The sequence below is a fragment of the Convolutriloba macropyga genome, unplaced genomic scaffold, assembly GCF_964194025.1.
Source record: "Convolutriloba macropyga unplaced genomic scaffold, txConMacr16.3 SCAFFOLD_2664, whole genome shotgun sequence".
NCBI classification, from domain to species: domain Eukaryota; kingdom Metazoa; phylum Xenacoelomorpha; order Acoela; family Convolutidae; genus Convolutriloba; species Convolutriloba macropyga.
Genome location: NW_027449981.1, coordinates 11,041 through 32,890, shown reverse-complemented (window position 1 = coordinate 32,890; position 21,850 = coordinate 11,041). Strand labels below are relative to the sequence as shown.

The following is a 21,850-nucleotide window of genomic DNA, read 5'->3' as shown; positions in this document are numbered from 1 at the left end:
CTGTATGACTGCGAAAAGAATTGTTTTGCTTCTTCACTGAGGGGTTATTTGTGGCTTCATTTTCAAAAGGATATTTGCTGAAATGAAAACAAAATATTTTGGTTAATTCTTGCAGCGCATAAAAAATGTTAAATTGTTTGATCCATATTATGTATCCCGGGTCTAAGTTTTTGGGTATATTTTTGTAAGAAATGCGGTGAATGCGGTGAATTTTTGTAAGAAATGCGGCGAATGCGGTGAATTTTTGTAAGAAATGCGGTAAATGCGGTGAATTTTTGTAAGAAATGCGGTGAATGCGGTGAAAAAAAATATTTCACCGCATTTCACCGCATTTCTTACAAAATTCACCGCAAAATTCACTGATTTTCTTACGAAAATTCACCGCATAGAATGTTGTGGCAAATTAATGTAAGAAATACGGTGAAAGCGGTGAATGCGGTGAAAAAAAATAATTCACCACATTTCACCGCATTTCTTACAAAAATTCACCGCGAAATTCACCGCATTTCTTACAAAAATTCACCGCATATGATTTCCAATGTTTACTCAATCTGATTTAAATTCACAAGAAATTGCAAAGATGTTAGTGACAGTTGGGCCAGTGCACTAAGCAGTTGAAGGCATGCAGGAGGTCACAGGTTCTAACCCGTGTGCGGATAATTCTGTTTTGTAAGAATACTGAATTTGCGGTGAAAATAAATAATTCACCGCGATTCACCGCATTCACTACAAAAAGATGTAAAAAATACGCGATGAAAATTATTATTTTCCACCGCATTTCAGCGCATTTCTAACGAAAATTCACCGCCAAACCTCGACCCGGGATAGACTGTCGCTGATAACAACCAACAATTTAATGAGGTGGAAAAAATTAATCGGGTTAGAAAGTATAATTTCATCTTGAATATTAAAAATGCATGTGAAAGTTTTAGAATGCCTGATGTCTGCAGTTCCAGATTCAAAAATGCCAGGTTTTTCTATATTTAGTGCCAAATTTCAAACTTGCAAGTTCGTGTTTCAAACAAGGTTAAGTGACTCTTCGAAAGTCCCTTCAAAATTCTGGCCTTCATCTTGAAGCGCTGTGTGGTTCTCGATTAATGACAGACTTTCTCAGGGATTTCATGAGAATCACGACGACAAAACGTAATATATTAAGAAAAACAACATTTCAAATAGGATTTCTCTTAACTTAGACATTGCCACTTTTTAAAATATTTTATTTCACTACTCGACAGAGAAAATTTTTCCTCAAATGTAAGTAATAATCATAATTTAACTGAATAAATAGGAGGAACACAAATGCGAATACAAAACTTGAAAATATCGGCATTAAAATCAAGCGAGAATGTGAGTGGAATAGTCGAATTTTTTTCGCTCCTTGAAAACTTAACTTGCGAATTCTTGGACAATATTTTGCATTTTTTAATCTGCGATTTTGATTTTCTGATGCATATATTTTATGTAAACTTGTGCACTTTTATGCAACCATGCGACTCTTTATAATTAAATTTTGCTATTATTATTTCCAAACGAATGGTTTTGTTGTTTACAGTTTGGTCAATTTCATGAAAAAATTATTCAAAACCGATAGTTTGCAATTCAGGCGGTGCGCAGATAGCTTTAATAAAACAACGTATATATTCAGGTGTGACCCCAATATTTTAAAGTATTTTTTAGTTAAATTTTAATTTAATTGATTGTTGCCGAGGTTAACTAAACCAACTTGAACATTTCAGGCAGGTTAAGATGGTTTTCCAGGTCAATTTTCCGGAACTATTTTTATTTTGTTGAGTACAAAGAACCGTAATAAACTAAAAGGAGACATTTTGAAGATCAACGCTCAATGCAATTCTTTGCGAAATTACGTTTTAAAGAACATTTTTACTGCTGCCAGTTCACTGCGGCCAAGAAAAATTTTTTCAATCAAAACCTGCCAATACCAGAGTAAATTCAGCACACTTATAATTCGCGTGAATTGACGCGGATTATCATGTGTACTTTGTTTTGCTGTCTTAATACATAGAGGAGCTGTTGAAGAATTGAGAACAATTTTGTGATTTAAGTTCTAGTGATGTAAAATTGATACATGAATTCCTTATCATGAAGCTACTTTAAAATTGAATGAAATATAAAATTTATTGTTTTTCTTATATTAAGCATCTTTTATAATAAGCACTCTTACTTCACTAAGCATCTTTTCTTAATTTATCAAAGCACGTGTTAAAATAATTTGTTTGAGTTGGTCTTTTTTGAATTTCAATCAGCAAAGCTAAACATAGAAAATAAATTTAATTGACTAACGTCGGACCAATTGTTCTGAAACGACCGGTGAGTGGTTGGCTTAGGTAGTAACGAGCTTGAACTGAAGTAGGCTGGCATGTGGGGGGGGGGGAGGGATCAGGGGAGGGTACATAAGGGTGTGGGGTTTTGAGCAGGGTAGGGATCGGAGGTTTTAAGGAGGAGCAGTAAAGCGTGCTGGGTTAGAATGGAATGAGACTGGGGTGGGGCTGAATGAGAGAGGAACTGGGGGGGGGGGGGGGTGGGAGCAAGGGGGCGCAGACGGAGTAAGAGCCTTCCGCCAAAAATTGACCTTGATTATGCCCAGGATTTTCTGCCTTCTTAATGGCTTTGGTGAATTGTACACAAAGAGACAAATAGAGAGCTAAGAGAGCTGCTCTGTGACTTAATGCCCTCTGGGTTTTACCTGTTTATCCTGTGTTTGAGGACGAAAAGTTGAAAGCAACATACGAATAATCGATCTGGCAAAGAATCGCATTAAAAACTACAGGACTAATATAATTGCTGCTGTTGACTAATATATTTTGTTTAAGACAAATTAACAAACTTCATTTACCTCAAAAGTGTGTGAACTAAAACCACACCAGTCGTACGACTGCCAGAAACAGTTCCAGAATTATTGTTATTGATGATTCCTCCGGCACAGTTGTTGGATGACCTGGACGTCGTCTGGCTACCATCAGTTTGCATCCAAATAAACCCCGGAAACCCTAATTGGGAATGGTACGGTTGATATCCAGCAGAATTGGGTGACAGAAGAATTCTGTAGGGTTCCGTTCGCATCTGGCCACACCGAATTACTGAAATAATTCAAATTCCAGTTGAAACACTTCTTCAATCGAGTCACGTAACGTTGCTTGCGCTTTCCAAGTTTCAAAATGCTAGTAGTTTTAAAAATCTCGCAGCACCCTATATACAAAAATCTGACATTTAAAAAAGGGTTTTTTATTCCTGATTTTTAGGGTTTTCCCATTATAAATCCCCCGCTCCCCACCTGAGAACGGACAGTAATAGTATAATGGTGCTCTTGCAAACTGATAATAGCTTACTGATTGTTTGTTTATTATGTCATTTCGTATCAGTTTGAGAACGAATTTATTATTATTAAACAACCCCGCCCCCGTTACCCCCATTATCATATTTACCTGATGTCTTGGTTTCGAGTGAGGAAGCAGAACGTTGCACCGCCTTTAAGCTTCCCGCGGGTCGCGGTTTTCGCTGAAAATTATTTAGCAAATGCGCTGTCAGCCGCTCGTAACCGTATATAAAATTATTTGGATTATTTTACTGTCCTGGAAGTAGGCTTGAAATAGTTGGGAAGTCCAGTGCAATAATATCCATAACAGTTTACTGACAACCATAGAAATTTAAACCAGCGTTTAAATGTTCATCCAAACTTTTTTACTATGGTTATAAAAATATAAATTTGCATTGTAGATTTTAAGAAAATACAATAAAATTTGTTCAACTCACGATCACTGTGGGCTCTTTGAACAGATTTGATGTCGGAGGGGTACACAAAGTTGTAGAAACTGATCTCAGACCAGTCGTCAATGTTGAATGTTTTCACGAATCTGTTTAAAAAGTTAGTGCGTGAACATCAACTATTGTGTAATTTGATCAAGTGAACAAACTCAACAATTGTCAATTATCATCAGCCAATTATGTTCACCTTCTGCTGATTTGATCGGACCAACTGTAGCAGATTTAAGATGGATAAGGCTGCTGCTCAACTCGAATATTTTGTACGAATTGCGGTAATTCAATTTTTGGCAATTCCGTTTTTAGTTTCCGCTGATTCAAGGTCAGGTTTTGGATCTTTTCCGTTTGTGCCCCCCCCCCCCAGCTTAGTGGGTGCATATTATTTGCAACCCACAGACGCACGTGCAATATTTTTACATAATGATTTACTATGTAATGACACGTGCCCTGTCACTGGGGGATCATAACGTACTGGGGGGGGGGGGGCACAAACGGAAAAGATCCCAGGTTTTTTTTGGAGGGCGGATGTGGGGGGTTTGAAGGGGGCGTTAAGCAAACGTGCTCTTGACTTTATGTCTTCTCAACAGCTGCATTGAATTGAACACTCTAACAGAGCTGCTCATTGTTATAATGTCCTCCCGGCTTTACCTGCCCATGTTGAGGTCCCAGACGGAAAGTCGACATTTCCAGACCGTCCCAGATGGAAAGTCGATATTTCCAGACCGTCCCAGATGGAAAGTCGATATTTCCAGACCGTCCCAGACGGAAAGTTGATATTTCCAGACCGTCCCAGATGGAAAGTCGATATTTCCAGACCGTCCCAGATGGAAAGTCGATATTTCCAGACCGTCCCAGATGGAAAGTCGATATTTCCAGACCGTCCCAGACGGAAAGTCTCTATGTCGAGACCATCACAGACGGAAAGTCTCTATGTCGAGACCATCACAGACGGAAAGTCTCTATGTCCAGACCGTCCCAGACAGAAAGTGTCTATGTCCGAGCATTCCAGACGAAAATGCGTTCACTAGCCTTTCGTGCGTTTATCAAAGCATTCGTGCGTTCATCTCCAGACGTTTGTGCCTTCACCAGACTTTTCGTGCGTTCACGTCCAGACTTGCGGGCGTTCATGACCAGACTTTCGTGCGTTTATGAGACTTTTTGTGCGTTCAAGTGTAGATGTTTGCGCATTCATCAGACTTTTTGATTGTTCATGTGAAGAGTTTTGGGCGTTCATCTTTCCAGGGACTTTCCTGCGTTCATTTCCAGATTTTCGTGCGTTCATCAGACCTTTCATGTGTTCATGTCCCCAATTAAATGCGTTCTTCTGTGTTTCCAGACTGTGTAAATTTGAACACACGATACCCCTGTCATGCGTTAATTTGAGTATGGACATATCTACTTTCCTTCTCAATCGGGGTAATGTTGGTTCAAGTTGAGCATTCATAGGTGGAGACCTCAGTTCGGGTTTATGGCGATTAATTGAAATCACTGCCTTAACTATGAAACTATATTAATATCTTAAAAAAACAACTAAGCAGTTATTTAAGGTGGAAACAATGTTCTTACCTAACTAAGTTTGGAAACAAAATTGCGCTGAATTGAAAGTTTGCGAGCTCAAAACCTGCGATGGCAGCTTTTAAAGTCTAGCCAGGAAAGTTGATTTTAAAAAAATCTGATGAGAGATATTATGACTGAAGAAAAAAAATGTTCAAATAAAGCCCACTTTTGAAATTTCAAACAATTGCCTCACTCTAACGGAACTCTCTGACAGAATCTTTAGAGACCATCAAAATTTTGATATTGTAGTTCAAATAACCAAAAAATTAATTTTGTATTGCTAATTCATGCGAGATTTGGATTTGATCACGATATGGGTCCTATTTGATCACTTATGTAAATAGGACATATCGAGTTTCTGTCTGAGACGTCAATCTGGGTGTTTATTCCGTTTTTGAGGATGAAAGGTCAAAAAGGTCAGGCGAAAAACTGACCAAGCCGGAACGTTCCTCAAAAAAGGCCATTTGTTTGAGAGCACTTAAACACGGTTGTACTTTAACCACAACTTTTCAGTGAGTGAAATACAGTGCATAAAACACATGTCGAGACGGAATGTTAATTGTGTATGAATTTTGCAAGATCTTTCAAGATTGATATTTTTTTGCTATATTTGATTGTAACATTAACATCCTGACTCGACCAGGGGATATAATACTTAAATTTGGAAGTTAAAGTAAGTCAAGTTCATGTCTATAGTGGCCTTAATTTGACAGATTTTGTACTATTATGCTTAGATTTAATCAAGCCTCATTCCAGAAGGCTTGCCAGTAAATTTGAAGCCTTTTGTTGGAAATGGTTTTTCTTATCCATATTTTATTAAGCGATTAAGCGTCATTATTTTTCACCTACATTTTTAAACTGTATTTTTTATGGTACAAAAAATTTTGAACATGAATTCATGAATTTTGAACATTTTTGAGTGCTTCTGATTTTATTGCTTCTAATAAATAAAACGCTGAAATTAGTAAATTTAATTCACATTTTCTCGTATTATGATGTCAAAAGTATCAGTTTTTTTAACAATTACATTTAAATCACGCCATGGTTTCAGAATTACTTTACAAAAAATGACTAATTTGATAATTATAATGAAGATTTTTTACCTCTGGTCGATAAACTCAATCTTCAGATCGAACAAGCTCACTCTAAAAATGAAGACATTCGAGAATATTCTGAGGTCACAGCCATTATGAGAATTACAGGGCAGGGGCCTTGCCACTATCTCCATACCCTCTCTTCTGACGTCACTGGCAGGGTCGTTCGGAGTTTTCAGGGTAAATTTAGACACTGCTTCGCATTCTATGACCTTGAAAACGAACAAAAAACCGGGTCTTTCACATAGCCCGCTAGATTAGTTATCATATAACATATAGTTCCTCCCAAAATTACCGTAAAACTGCCAGAATGGTAAAATTTATATGATCGAGTTATAAAAAAGTAACACTTTTTTATCCAAAAAACAATGTCAAGAGATAACATCCTCAATGGTAGTGTAGGGTAATTTAATAATAATAGCTTTATAGATAAAAAATACAGGTGGGTCAACAACAGAAATTATTAATTAATTAAGAATACAATTCAAAGTTTCATTTGAAAAACGTGGCAAAAATCCGAACGTTTTTATTTTTGATATTTTATAAAATAGTGGAGGAAAAAAATGAGGGTTACAAAAATATGCCAAAATTAACCTAATTTTTGCGATTTCTCGACAAACTCGCGGCATGAATTGTTTTCTTTACAAATATTAAAATCCAACAGTCGAGTTGCCCAAATGTTTTTCCTCATTAAAGTAGTCTGTCATAATAAGTTCTACAAGCGGAAAAAACCTTATTTAAAAAAACTATCCCTGATCCGAAATAACACAATAAATCACTGCTCAAAGCTGTCAAACTTTATCAATGCATAATGAAATAAAAAAATTTCGGATCTTTGCCACGTTTTTCAAATGAAACTTTGAAAATCTATTCTTTTAAAATGAAAATATTCTTTTTATGAGAGTATATAAAGTATCTGATGTGCTCACTATTCAAAAAGTCTTAAAATGTTTTTTTAAAATAAATAATGCATGTTTTACTCATTTGTTTTCTCACACCAATTCGTAAATAATTGAGTTTGGCTACGAAACTATATTGTCATGTTCACTGCAATTTTTTTAAAAATGTGTTTTGTTCTAGAAAGTATGGCTTTGAAAAATTATCAACAAAAATAATCAGCTTGGGTGAGCTATCATGAGAAAGAAACCAAATTTCCATTGTTGTCAGTATTGATAAGTTGCTGCATTTAGGTTGGCGTGCAAAATTAGGTCATAACTATACCTTGTAGCCATTGAATGTGAGGCCAGCATTGCGTTTTGCAAGTACACATTTGATTCGCATTGTGAACTTCCTTCTTTCACCTCGCATTCCTAAATAAGTTTTTGTTTCGAAAATCAACCAAAAGTTGTTTGCGCAATGCTTTTCATTAAAATTCAGTTCACTATGTACTCCGTCACTCAGCTACATCATCATTGTAAACTATTCAATGTTAGATCTTTGATTGACTGTTATTAAGACTTATAAGAAAGAAGACCACGTCAAAAAGCTTTAATTGAAATGACAGTCCACAACTTGAATTTATAACTTTTTGACAATACAAAAGGATCTAAATTGATGATATCTTTGTTCACAATTGATGGAAATTATTACCAGTTCAGTTCGAATCAACAATGAAGTCACTTTCTTTACCTTCTATGGAAAATTTTTCTGAAGTTTTTCTCATGTTTTCGCTCCCAAATTTTGCCCTTCAAGGACTTACGACCCATAAAACACACGATAAAAATTCTGAGCTACCGATTCATAGAATGAGACATCAAAAAATCATCAATATTGATTGTCCCCACTCATTGAGATTGATATAGCCTACTGAAATCTAGAGTTAACCAAGAAGATTCCAATTAACTTCGGTCATCAGCCAGAATTGCGATTCGTTTGATGGATTTACAAACTTTCTATGAAAACCCCCCAAATCTATTAAACTGTTTCTACAGTTTTCACATAATTCACTCACAATTCTATTGACCTATGACTCAAAATCTTGACACTATTATTTCCAATTTTTCCCAACGATCTGTCTCTTTGCTTTGACGCTTCTCCTAACTAATATAGACGCTTCAGCTTCTTTGAACATTTAACAAACAGTTTCCGCCGATCCGATTGAATTGTATCCCCACAAATAACCAGTTTTTGATGTGCTTTTTATTAATAAATCTTATCCTATTTCTTTAGAGAATTCGCAAAATTCTATCGCTGGACAATTTCCGAGAGGTGTTATTTTTTTAGTTTTGTTTGTATCGATGGGGTTGAATAGTCCATGAAAATCGGTTGAGTTAATTTCGATTTCTGTCCATAAAAATTCCACATTTCGACTTTTCGAAAAACAAAAGATTGGATAACAGTAAAATAACCAAGCAGGTGACGCACCATTTCTGAGAAAAGAAAACCAAAATGAAAACTAGTGTAAAATTTTAAATTTTCAAAATTTCTTTGCTCTTTAGAATAAACCAAACGTTTTGAACAAAATTAGCGTATAAAGAGCACAAATTATGCTGTCAGTAGCTTTCCGGTACCATGATGTATTTCTATACCTCAACCCCGAAGAATTTTTTTCTACATATACTGGTAAATTTAGGTGAATTCAAAATTGAAATTTGTCAACACGCATTTAAAAGAGGGCCAAAAAATTGTTTTATACGTTCATTGAAAAAAACATTTTTGAAAATACATAACATGTGACATAGACAGATAAAAATCAGGCTCCATCTCTATTTGATTAAATTTCTCGTCATTTTCAGAAACCCCGGATATTTATTCTCTGGTGCACGATTTATCTTTTAGTATAACTAGCTGGAATCAAATTCTACAGTTGTTCATTCTGGCAATAAAAACAACCTATGAGATATCTTTTGCATTAGAAAATTGACAAAATTTTTGGTTTAACTGGGTTGAAATTTATATTGTTTAAGTCACGCGCAGTTTCTAACGTTTTTTTAATTTGGGCAAAAATAAATTGTGCTCTTTATGCACTAATTTTGTTCAAAACCTTTGGTTTATTCTAAAGAGCAAAGAAATTTTGAAAATTTAAAATTTTAAACTAGTTTTCATTTTGGTTTTCTTTGCTCAGAAATGGTGCGTCACCTGCTTGTTTCTTTTACTGTTTTCCAATCTTTTGTTTTTCGAAAAGTCGAATTGTGAAATTTTCATGGACAGAAAACAAAATTAACTCAACCAATTTTCATGGACTATTCAGCCCCATCGATACAAACAAAACCAAAAAAATTAACACATCTCGGAAAGTCACCAACGATAGAATTCTGCGAGTTCTATAAAGAAATAGGAGAAGATTTATTAATAAAAAAGCTCATCAAAAACCAGTTATTTGTGGGGGATACATTTCAATCGGATCGGCGGAAACTGTTTGTTAGTTGTTCAAAGAAGCTGAAGCGTCTATTTCAGTTAGGAGAAACGTCATAGCAAAGAGACATATCATTGGGAAAATTTGGAAATAAAAGTGTCAAGATATTGATTCATAGGTCAACAGAATTGTGAATGAATTATGTGAAAACTGTACAAAGTGTTTAATAGATATTAAAACGCTGAAAGCGTTATGAACCCGTTACTAGATATCTGTTTTGAACTCAAAGTGTTGTAGTATTTGACGTTCGTTGTTCTCTTAAAAATTTCTCTCGGTATGCATAGCTTTTTGGTACCTTAGTAACTTTCTGCTAACGATTATGAGTGATTGATTGTACGTCAATGACTACAGTAGAAAGAAGATATCATTTTCTGCAAAAAATCGGCAGATAATGGCAATGTTTTATTAGAGTATTTTTCGACACTATGACTTCTGTTTACTCAAAATTTGGATTCTCGGATTTCACCAACAAAATACATTTTACCTACACTGTTTTTTCCCATATAATGACAATTGCACAAAGACGGCATATATAAAGGTGAAAGCAAAATATGATTTAGATTCTTCTCACAAATTATCATATAATTTAAAAACAAGTTCAAAGTATTGACTTTAAAGAAATTTTGAGTTTTTCTCAAATTGAGTTGTTCTAAGTACATATGTTTCGTCAATTTAAGTTGCAATCTAAGGTTGTTTTAGGGGCAAGCCGCATTTGTTTCTTTGATTGAAATTAAAAAAGCTTATCTTTGTTGCAGCATTCGTACAGCATTAAACTTGGTTTCGAAAAAAACAAGGAGTAAAAATTCTTTTATCACCTTAGAAAGCAACATCGTGTCGGCTAAATCAGGCAAAATCCTTCTCGCAATTTATGACAATACTATTTTTCTTCAAACTCTGAACAATCAAAACAGCAATTTACCTTGATCAAAACTTTGTTCCAGCTCAACTTTGTTCAGGTTTTTCATTCCAGTTTCATCCTCACGTTCGATGTTCGCATTTCCGTGTTCTGTTTCTCTCTTAGTGAAAAGTTCTTTCGTCACTTCCGGGATGTCATCGGGATGAGTGTAGTCAAAGAGGGAATTTCCCAACATTTCCACCTGCAAAAATTAATTTTTTCCCGTTTCTGGTAATAGTTGGCATCTACTTTTTTAGCCAGTTACAAGTTACAAGGTCAGTTACAAGTTTTGAGTTTTTATAGCATATTACCATGAAATAAACAGCACGAGCGCCTGGGGGCATAAAAATTATCACCAAATTTTTTCTTTTCAATACAACCAAATACTTTCGTGATTAACATTTCTTTAGAGAGATAAGTCATTTAGAAAATAGAAAAGACCAGACAAATGACTATAACACACTACTCTTATGTTCAGAACCTTTAGAAAGCGGGTCGAGGGGTAAACACTAAAAGAAATTGCTACAAAATGTAAAAATTGCGGTGAATGCGGTGAAATGATGTAAGAATTGCGGTTTATAGCGTTGAATGCGGTGAACAAAAAGAATTCATCGCTAAGAATCGCAAATTTTACCGAAATTCACCGCTAAAATTACCAACTACCTTCACTGCAGAAAATATTGCAAAAAATGTAAGAATACGTTGACCGTGGTGATAAAAATAATTCATATCTATGAGTCGCAAATTATACAAAAAAGTCACCAATAAATTTGCTAAATATCTTCACAACGAAAAAGCTCGAAAAAAATATGTAAAAAGAGCGATGAATGCGATGTACATTTAAATTGATGTTTTATGGTTTTGATAGTACAAGTACTTTTATAATTCGAGTATTCTAATACACTTTGATAATAATTTGAGTTAGAAGGCTTTTTTTCATTCAAACGCCAATAATTTTCGAACAAAAAAAATGAATGCTTGACAATTTTCACTCTCTTCCTCATTTGGTAGACAATTAAATTAAAAATATGGATGATCGGGGTCAGAAAATCACATGTGAATGCACATTATTGAGCCTCCTTGTTCCTGTATAGCTCGAAAACAACGGATATATTTCACAAAATTTTATTTCGTTACCCTCTCTGCGTCAGAAGAGATGAGAACTCAAATAAATTCAAACCTATAGTCAGAGATAATTTATTTATTGGAAGTCTAAAACAGCAAGAATTATTGGTGTAGCTTCCATAGAAAAGTGGTTAACTTTTCATCTTTTGTTGCTTTTAAACAAATAAAATTTTTCATAAATAGTGGATTTCAGTCGAAACAAGGCGGTATTCAAATTAGTGCAAACTCATAGTCAGAGATCCACTATGTATGAAGTTTGAAACATCAAGAGATTTTGGTGTAGTCGCTCATCAGACAGCACATCTTACGTCACTTCACAGGTAAAAGTCACTGTCATTTTATTGCAATGATTTTTTGTAAAATATGTGGTTTTTGCAGTGAAATTTATGTTTTCTCCGCTTCTTCTTGATGGCGGTAAGTTCTTTTTACACCGCTTAAGCAATAAAAATAAAAAAAACGCTGAAAACTGCGAATCTACCAAAAATTCAACGCATATGTTATCCAAAGAGTTTATTGAATCTAATTTAATTTCGCAGGAATTATTATAAAAGTAAGCGAAAGATGGCGCAGTGCAATAAGAAGTTGTTGACATGCAGGAGTTGAGAGGTTGGAAGCCGCGTAAGGAAGTTTTTTATTTGTGAGAATTCCGGCAACTGCGGTGAAAATAAAATTTCGCCGCTAAAGACCATAAATCTTAGCAAAATTCACCGAATATCTTAAAGAAAAGGACCGCAATTGTTACATAATTTTTTCGACAAAAACTCGACCCATAAATGTTACACACACACACACACACACACACACACACACACACAGAGAGAGAGAGAGAGAGAGAGAGAGAGAGAGAGAGAGAGAGAGAGAGAGGAGAGAGTAGCCAAACGTTATCAAAATTGGGTTTTTCTCTCGACCTTCTGAAGTGTCTTTGGACAATAGTTTAAAATCTCTTCACCTGTGACAATCCGAGACACGATGATGCGTTTTCAGAGATGTAGTGCAGTTTGCAGTCCTCTCCAACCACCATAATAAAACCGTCCAACGCCTGAAAAAAAATTCAATAACTTTAGCAATACTCAAATTCTGGCAAACAGCGACCAAAAAAAACGAAAATTTTGAATATACTGTATTCAAAAATGCATTTTTAATAATGATTTACAATATTTCTTCATAGTAGAATTACGGTCGACCAACCATTTTTGATGCCCTAATTACGGGCGACTCAAAGTCTTTTTATTCGTCGACCCGCTTTTTGAATCATAGCTCACATGGTCGCCCAACGTTTCTTCATGCAATTTTCTATACCAAATAAATTGTGGAATTTTTTATGGTTCAGGGGCGCTCTGAACACACAAACGAAATAAAGGAATCACCAACTCTACCAGAAACATCCAAACATCCGGAATGAAAAATAATGACCACCCCGATGTCTCAGCGGTTTCTAAGAAAAACAATTCAATATCACTTTTTAAGAATACTAAAAACAGATGAAAACTAAATTTATTCCCAGTCAAGCTAGCCCAAGAATTCTTGATGCATCAGACTAACAATGTCTTTTCTGAGCAAACGTTCGTTTTCATTTGAAAGACTCCTGGGTCCAATTAAAATTCGCGAATTCGATTTTTTAAAAATTTATTTGCTTTTGCATCAACCCGGAGAGTTTTAGGTCTTGTCTTTGTAGTGAAAACTGTCATTGAGATTCCAAATAGTGTTTTTTAAAATTAATATTATCGTTTTTTGTCTGAAATTATTTTTCTGTTTTAAAAATAATTTTATCGGAGTAATTGCAACAATGCACGTTTTTTTTTTCGTTCTGACCCACATTAGTAGGGAGGCAGGAACTATATACTCAAATGGTTTTTTTTTCAGACAATTTGGCCCAACCGATTTATTAATCGTAAAAAAAATGTGAGTGGTATCATTAAAAAGCTCGTACAGCGTAGAATATGGAATTTAAAAAGATTTTTTTTTTGTTTTTCAATTTTTCTTTGCAGTTATCGACTTTCAAAAATTTGTGAATAATGGAATGATATATCCGTTGTTTTTGTTCACATTTCACAGAATTTTAGTTAATTTATTGATTTTGTTAAAAAAAAGAGCTAATGCTTTTGCCTAAAGGGGAGTTCCTGACTCTTTTGATCCGACAATTAGGGATTAAAAATTGATGATTTCTCAAAATTGGCACCAAATAATTCTTCCGCGCAACTATTTCACGAAGTTACCGCAAGCACAGAATCAAATTGTCAGCAGAAAGATTTTTAGTTTGGATCAACTCGAAAGCAGGATATTTCTGCTTCCATTTCCCTTAGGAGTTTTCTAGATTAAAAATCTTAGTGTTTTTTTGCTAACCTAAAATCAGCATTCTGCAAAAAGAATCTTTCTATTTTGATATATTGTCATTTTAATATATTTCATAAGTATGCTTTTTTTGCCTTGTCGCATGTTTTTGTTGCTTTTTCGAATTATCACTTGAATAACAGGTCATAAGTTTTGAAGAAAATTCTTCTGTTAATAAAATGTTTTTTAGTGAGTAGCGTATGATTTTAACGGCTTCAAAACCATTTTCGTGCAAAATATCACTGAACCATTGATTTACATGTACTGGTCCTTCTATCCTGATGTTCTAAATTGGCAGTTTTCAAATGCTTCCACTGGAAACATAAACAATCGTTTTTCATTTCTTAAGTTGATTGCTAATGGTATTATTGACTTTGAATTTTTTTGGAAAATTTGATCTACCTTTTGAACACTACTCATTTCTGCTTCTCTTTTTGAGAAGTTCTATCTTAGATTTTTTAATGACATTTCTCATGCACTCATTGCTGAACAAAATGTTTTTTATTGTTTTTTTGTTGCAACTGATGGTTTTATGGCTAAAACGCTAATGGTTTCAGACGTTTTTGTGAAAAAAATTTTGATTCTGGTTTTAATTTGTGTTCGTTTGTTTTTATCTTTTTTTGTTGCATAGTCCTTTTCAAGGGATGGCTTATTTATATTCAAAAACACATTAAATTAACAGTCATAACCGGTTCAATTGATAACCTACGGTTTCAAATGCTTCAACAATGTGTTTTCTTAACATTTTTTGTTGAATTTTTTGGTTCTGTGTGTAAATGTTGTCAATTTTCTGTCTTAATACTTGGTTTCCGCTAATTTGAGGTGCAGTTGGTTTTTCATGAATTTGAGAGAAAATTATAAAGAGGATTTAAAAAAATGCGAATTTTTGGGGCTTTTGAAAATTTTAAAAATTATATTTGGTTTTAAAAATATCAGAAAGTTTTTAAATTTGGGCAATTTTTTTCACTTTTTTGCTGACAATTCGCTACATAAACTCTATTGTAAAAACAGCTTTTAGCTTCTTTCTAGAGAAAACACTATATGTTTACTGATTTGAATCATTTGTGGTGTTGTGGATCCATTAAATCCAATTTTTTAAAAATGTTTTGTGATTTGGCTAATTTGTAAAGTTTTCTTTAAATTATTTTACAACTTTTGCGTTTCTTGTTTGTCTTTTTCGCTTCCTACCACAACTTAAAAGAGGGATTTTTTAGCTTTGAGGATGACAGGATTTAATCATATGTAATGATTTTAATGATTAGCTCAACTTGAATCTGTCACTTTCTATTGTATTCCAGATTGGCAATTTATCGATTAGGGAAGATCTCCCTGCATGGACGTGCCGAAGAACCTATCTAGTTTTTCCAATGAGCAGTTGGTTTTTTACTTTGAAACTGTTTTCAAAAAATAATTGTTTTATCAAATTTTGCCCCTTTTATTCTTTTTCTCGTAATTGGTCGTAATTAACAGTTGTTTGTTAATTGTTTTGTTTTTATCGTGATTTTTAATCCCAATCAGTTTACTTGATTCTCCGAGATGTATTTATTTAATTCCTTTTCTCGCTAATGAATGCTCCCACAGCTTCGATGAAAAAAATTAGGCTTTATCTATTTGCTTTTGACAGCTTATTTTTGACTTTGCTTCTTTTTATTCTTGTTCATCGTGATCTGTTGCAATGCCTTGTTAAAGAACAGTCACATAAGTTCAGGGGTGAAGTAAAGTTTGATTTCTTCAGTTGAGGTTTTAACTGATGTATCTATCTTTTTTAGTGATCTTTTAAAAAGAAGTACTTTTCGAGTTAGATGGGAATCGAGGTGAGGTTGTTTTTGCTGCTTGTCATGTCTCGTAGTTTTCGTTTAGCAGATATTATCAGCTCTCCAATTACAATTTTTGCATCTCTCATCAAACAGCAAAAAGCCAGGTGATTAGCATAAAATATCCAGGTGTTTTTTATGACGTGTTGGGGAATTTTGAAGTCCAGTTCTGTTTGTATCAAGTAAACTTGGTCTTTGAATGAAGCTTTGGCATTCTGGTAATGCATTGTTTTGTTAAGGCATTATCTTCTTCATTTTTTAATTAAAAAACAAAACAAGAAAACCTAGAGCAATTTTTACTTTTTTTGCAAATTTGTAGTAATCTCTGAATATATTTTAGCATTATCAAAGTCATTTATTAAATTAATATTATGTCCAGCGGAACAAAATATATTTGTTCTCTTTTTATGTGGACAACCGGTGTCTGTGTTCATTGACTTCTTACCAGTTGACATATTAGGTTAATTGTTCCGACCCCCACTTTAGTGGGGAGGGAGGAACTATATACTCAACTGGTTTTTTTTTGTTCAGTCAAATTTGGCCGACCGATATAATCATTGTGGAGAATTGTGAGTAGTATCATTAAAAAGCCCGTCCAGCGTAGAATACGGAATTAAAAAGATTTTTTCGATTTTCGTGTTTTACAGGGAGTTATCGAGGTTTGAAGTTTTGTGAGCATTACTGTTTTTGTTCACTTTTTCAGTAATTTTTGCTAAAATTTGGCACAATTTCGCTAATATAATTCAAAATAGATTTAAATATTTAAAAGACAGAGTGTTGTTGTTACCGTTAGAGATAGTAGAACGTTGCTGAATTGTTTGATTCAAGTTTTTTTCGGCTAAAACTTTTGATAAAATGTTCAAAATTCAAACTTTTTTCATCAAAAATGGCTCAAAATATGCATTTTGTCCACTTTGTCAAAGTTTGCCAGACTTAGTGAGACTAGAAACCTTAACACAGTCTTCCTAATCTCAAAAGAGCGCTAGTTTCAAATAGGCGGCGTATGAATGTCTTCTGGATTTAAAACTTTGCCGTTTTTTGCAGATTTAACTCGATAATTATACAAAATGCATCTTTCTTTTAATATTTGAAGAATTCCACTCAACAAATGGTCAAATTCGCAAAAACTTGGAACACTTGGTCGGTTTGCTGGGCGCACGACAAAATCAGGCATAGGTTTGATAATTTCATGGACTCTTAGAATCAGAGACTTTTTGGTTTTTATTTTGATGCTGCCTTTTTTCGAAATATTTTGATTTTGATCTTTTAAAGTTAATTACTGACAATATTTTTTGTTCATGGCGCCGTTAATGACCAATCCAATTTGCATAAATTTGAGGCCGAATGTAGATACAGTTTTTATGCAGAGAACCAAAGTGTTTTTATGGCTTTGAGGAAGAGTTTTAGTAAAATTTAACTGAATTCCTGTCTTTTGCCTTCAATTTTTATTCTTTTGGCAGTCTGATTTTTAGGTTTGACCACTCAAAGGTCTAAATTTCCTCCTCAAGAGGTGCAAGTGAATCTTTTCTATTCATTCGGTTGTTACCTAATGTCTCTTAGGTTATTCAATGTATTTGTTTTAACGAAATTTCTGTGATTTTTTGAAATTGTCAATTGTTTATATTATTTTAGTCAACTTTTAGCTTATTCTCAGTAAAAACAGGACACCCTTTCCTCCTTATAGAACAAAGCTAATTTTGTGGTGAATTGTTTTAACAGAAGTTTTTTTGCATTTGCTACTACGAGGTTTTATACAAAATTTTCTGATTTTTGTGCAAAATTGCCCATTTTTGCTGTTGTTTTTGTTTCTTTTGTAAATTGTCACATTATTTAACAATCTAACTGAAAAAAACTCTACAACATTTGAAACTGAACATAATTTTTGTTTTTATAACATATGGTTTGAAGAGCTGCGACACCGTTCTCTTGCAGAAATTGGTAGAGTTTTTTATTTTTGCCCTCTATTTGTTAATAATTTTTGTTGTCATATGCCAAATATTGTGTAATTAAAGCTCTCAGTGTCCAAGTATTGGTACACAATTGAACTTATATAACTGATATCGGTAAATAACTAATGGCTGTTTCGACTTTCGATTTAAAATTCTAAAAGAAAGAGTAATAGTTTTCTTCAACTTATCCCTTTTTTTGGTTTTTTTTTTGTATTTTACAATGTTGTATCATTTTTGTTAATTAGCCTCATTATTTAGAGCTCTTTTTCTGTTGTTTAAACTTATTAAATCATGTCTTCACTGCTTAGACAATTTGTTTCTGAAGTATTTTGTGAAGTTTAGATGCTTTTCAGTTTTTGTGGTTCTTTTTGTTGTCATTTGAGATAGTCGTTTTACAAAAAGATGTGATGATGATCAAAGGAGACGCGAATGAAGATGTTATGTTCTCACGGTTAATATCTTATAAGATTAATGGCTTCAAAACTGTGGTTTCGTAAATTTGCTTTTGAAAGTTATTAGTTCAGCTTGTTTTAAATTTTATCATAGTCTTATGATTTAGTCTCATTAATAACAGTCGCAAGTAGTTTTCCGAGTAGTTGCAAGACATACTGTCTCTTTTTTTAGTCGAAAGCTTTTGTTGGCTATAAATTTTGAAAATATTTGTTTTTAATAAAAAAAAACGAGATAGATTTTTGAGATCTGTCAATTTTATTTCTTTTAAATTGTAGCTAAGCATCTCTATATACAATTCACGTCATTTATTTTTTGAAATAATATTTGCTCTTCATAACGGTTTTATTTTCCTCAAATGGTGTTTCTTCTTGGAACAACCAGTTTTCATAAAACCAATTCGTGATTTTCGCAATTTTGCCCCTTTTTTGTAGGTTTTTGTTTTCTCTTCACAGAATCACAATAATGGGCGTCATTTGACTTACAAATGTCACCAGCAAAAAATGCAAACGAAGATTTTTATTGCTTTTAATGCTTACCTTAATATTGATTGCGGGGACATTGTTTTCGTGCATTATTTTTCGTGCAAAATTTGCCTGTATTTGTCGTTCTTTTTGTAGTCGTATGACATATCCTGCATAATGAAAGGCCTCAGTTGCTCTCTATTGCGGTATAAAAAACTCTCTCAATGATTTCATTTGATGTGCAATGCTTTAGTCAGTTCGAATTTAATAATTTTTTTTTTAAAAAGGAGCAATGTTTTAATAAACTTTTGCCGCTTTTACTCATTTCTAGTCGACTTGTTGCCAAGTCGCATTGAAGAAAAATCCCATATTTTGTTCCAAAAACTAATGTGTTCAGTATAAATTGTATCTGATGCCCGATTTGATTTGGTTTTTAGTGGTTTTCAAAAAATGAACAAGGAGGTTTGGTCGTAATTAATTTTCTTTAACTATTTGATTTTTATTGCCGTCTTTTCTGGTAGTCATATTATGGTAGCCACAGGTCTCATAGACCCTCTAGAAAAGATTGTTTTATTCTTTTAGTAGTTTGTTGAACGATAGGTTGATATGTTAATTTTTTTTATCTCTTCCTCATTTGGCAGACAATTAAGTGAAAAATGTAGATGAGCGGGGTCGGAACTTAATGTGCGAACGCACATTACCGAGCCTCCTTGTTATCGAAGGAAATCAGGCCTGAAGAATTGAGATGATTATGAACGATTATCGAGTTACGTATTATAAATGTGATCTACTTTTAATCGCATGTTTTTTTAAAGAAAACTTATTTTTGTTCATTTTTGGCACATAGGGAAACAAAATCCGGTGGTTTTTTTACTACATACTTCGTGGGTATAAAACTACTGTGAATTCAGTGTCCTCTGATAAGGACGAGAGCCGGCTTCAATTAGTCAGTATCGGACTTTTTACACATTTACAAAAACTTGTACTAATTATTGCGTATTGTTATGGCGGGACGAGATGTCGTTGTTCTGTCTTGACAAGATCTTGCCAAGATCTTATCAATATTTACCATGAAATGTTGGTATTTCTCGGAGATATTTCAAGATATTTAAATTTCTGCAAGATATGTCACAATCATTGATGTCTTTTATAAAGGTGTATCAAGTTTTGGTTTACTGGGCATGGCTAGACGAGCATTTTAATTTACGCTTGCACAGGGATAATAAAAAGAAGCAGTATAAATAAAATAAATATAAGAGTAGGGGGTGATTTAAAAATAAGGGGGGGAGGGTTGTTAAAATGTAGGAAACAGTTCGAAAGATCCCAATAATTTTGATACGCAAAACCTTGTTGAAGCAGAGGTCAAAAGTATCTCCGTAGGATGAGAGGTAAATGCTATTCCTGTCCAAATGTCCGCTACTGCTTGTTGAATTATCAGTTGAAGAATTACAGTAATTGTCGACAATATCTGAAACAAAATTAAAATTAAGGGACATTCTTGAGATCAAATAGTTGCTGAAATCTTAATTTAAAATTTTAATAATCGTTTCTGTAATTTTGTGCCTTTTTTCCGCTATTTGGCTTTTTGTTATACTAAAAAAACCAAAAATGCTCATATTTACAAGCCCTATGAGATAGTGATTTGTATCTCAAATTTCAAGGGGCATAATAATTGTATCCCCGCGCGAATTTCTGAATTTAACTGTAACTAGGGAATCAATAATACAGTAAGAAACAATAATAACTAAGTTAATTTACTATTTCTTGCCTAAATGATAACTTGTATATATTCCGAAGCAATCAGACACTTAGCCGCCCTTGTAAATAGAGGAGTTAAAATCCTGCCCAAAGCTAGCCTCTATCCTATGACCAGACTTACTGGTAACATAAATACAAAGCAATTGCTTCATAAGTCTTTTATAGCCCCCTTCCCCCCTCCTCCGATTCCCCTTCATTCCTAATAGACGTCTATCTCACACTATCCCATTTCCGTATTTCCCGCTTCACTAATCATTCGTCCATGTCTCTGCTGCTCGTGGGACGTGATATGAAACTATCACGACTAAACCTGGGATCAGGTTAAAAAAAAGGGATCGGGGTTAAATGAATCATGATGAACCCCCCCGGAAATATCTGACTGAATCATGTAAAAATGTAATCCATGACCAATTAAACTAAAATTTAATAATAACTCCTTCGGCAGAAAAGAGCCAAGATTTGAAATTTGACTGATCGATTACTGAGCGTGTAAAAAAATTGTTTATAAGTACAGGGAAACCCGCTTTCAGGCTGAACTATAAAAAATGATGTTGACTTGATAATTGACGAATGATTGAAGCACAAATACCGCAACAACATAATGGAAACTTGATCAAATATATCAATATCAAAAGTATGTTTAGACAGATCACGACAAAACCATAAATTGTCAAAAATTTTCCAGACCTGAGAGTCATAATAATTCAGTACTGAATCATCAAAACTTCATTATAATATTTTCCATGACCAGAATTTTGATCATGGCACTTATCAGATATTTCATGGTGAATTTCAAAGTAAAATTCTTAACTTAGTCTTAACCTAATGAATTTCAACTTTGTACATTTTGTGCACTGAACACTTCGAGTTTTCATCTGTTTTCGAACTAAACGCGTGAAAAATCGCCGTCATCTAGGACTAAAAAAACTCCTATTAATTCGCCCTTTGGAATCAAATATCAGATATCAGAGGGAATTTTAAGTATCACCCTACTAAGCGGGATGGGTTCTAATTGAATTGCCACCCCCCCCCCCCCCCCTCCTCGAGTTTCCTGGAGGACTTATATGAAAACGATAACAATCGAACCACAGATCAAACCAAGCGGGTATGAGGATTATGAATAATTTTACTTGAACTATCAGTTGCCATTTTTTAACCGGGCTATTGAACATAAAGAAAAAAAGAATTTCGGTCTCTGGTATTAAGAAAGTACAATTGTAATTATGGCGTCGCGTTGGTTAAAGTGTCACGTAACCCTTCTGGTAACCCTGTAAACTT

The 21,850-nt window shown here is 33.9% G+C and overlaps 1 protein-coding gene across 1 annotated transcript; it reads right to left on the bottom strand.

Annotated features, from left to right (window-relative positions):
- Nucleotides 1-9: 9 nt before the first annotated feature.
- Nucleotides 10-20,282, bottom strand: LOC142355524 (single-minded homolog 2-like; the record flags this gene model as incomplete). Its single annotated transcript, XM_075407656.1, has 8 exons — nt 10-77; nt 2,855-3,098; nt 3,772-3,872; nt 6,441-6,643; nt 7,653-7,741; nt 10,706-10,883; nt 12,756-12,845; nt 20,161-20,282. Coding segments are annotated over 8 exons (1,095 nt in total), but the record flags the coding sequence as incomplete, so codon positions are not given.
- Between the last annotated feature and the right edge of the window lie 1,568 nt (nt 20,283-21,850).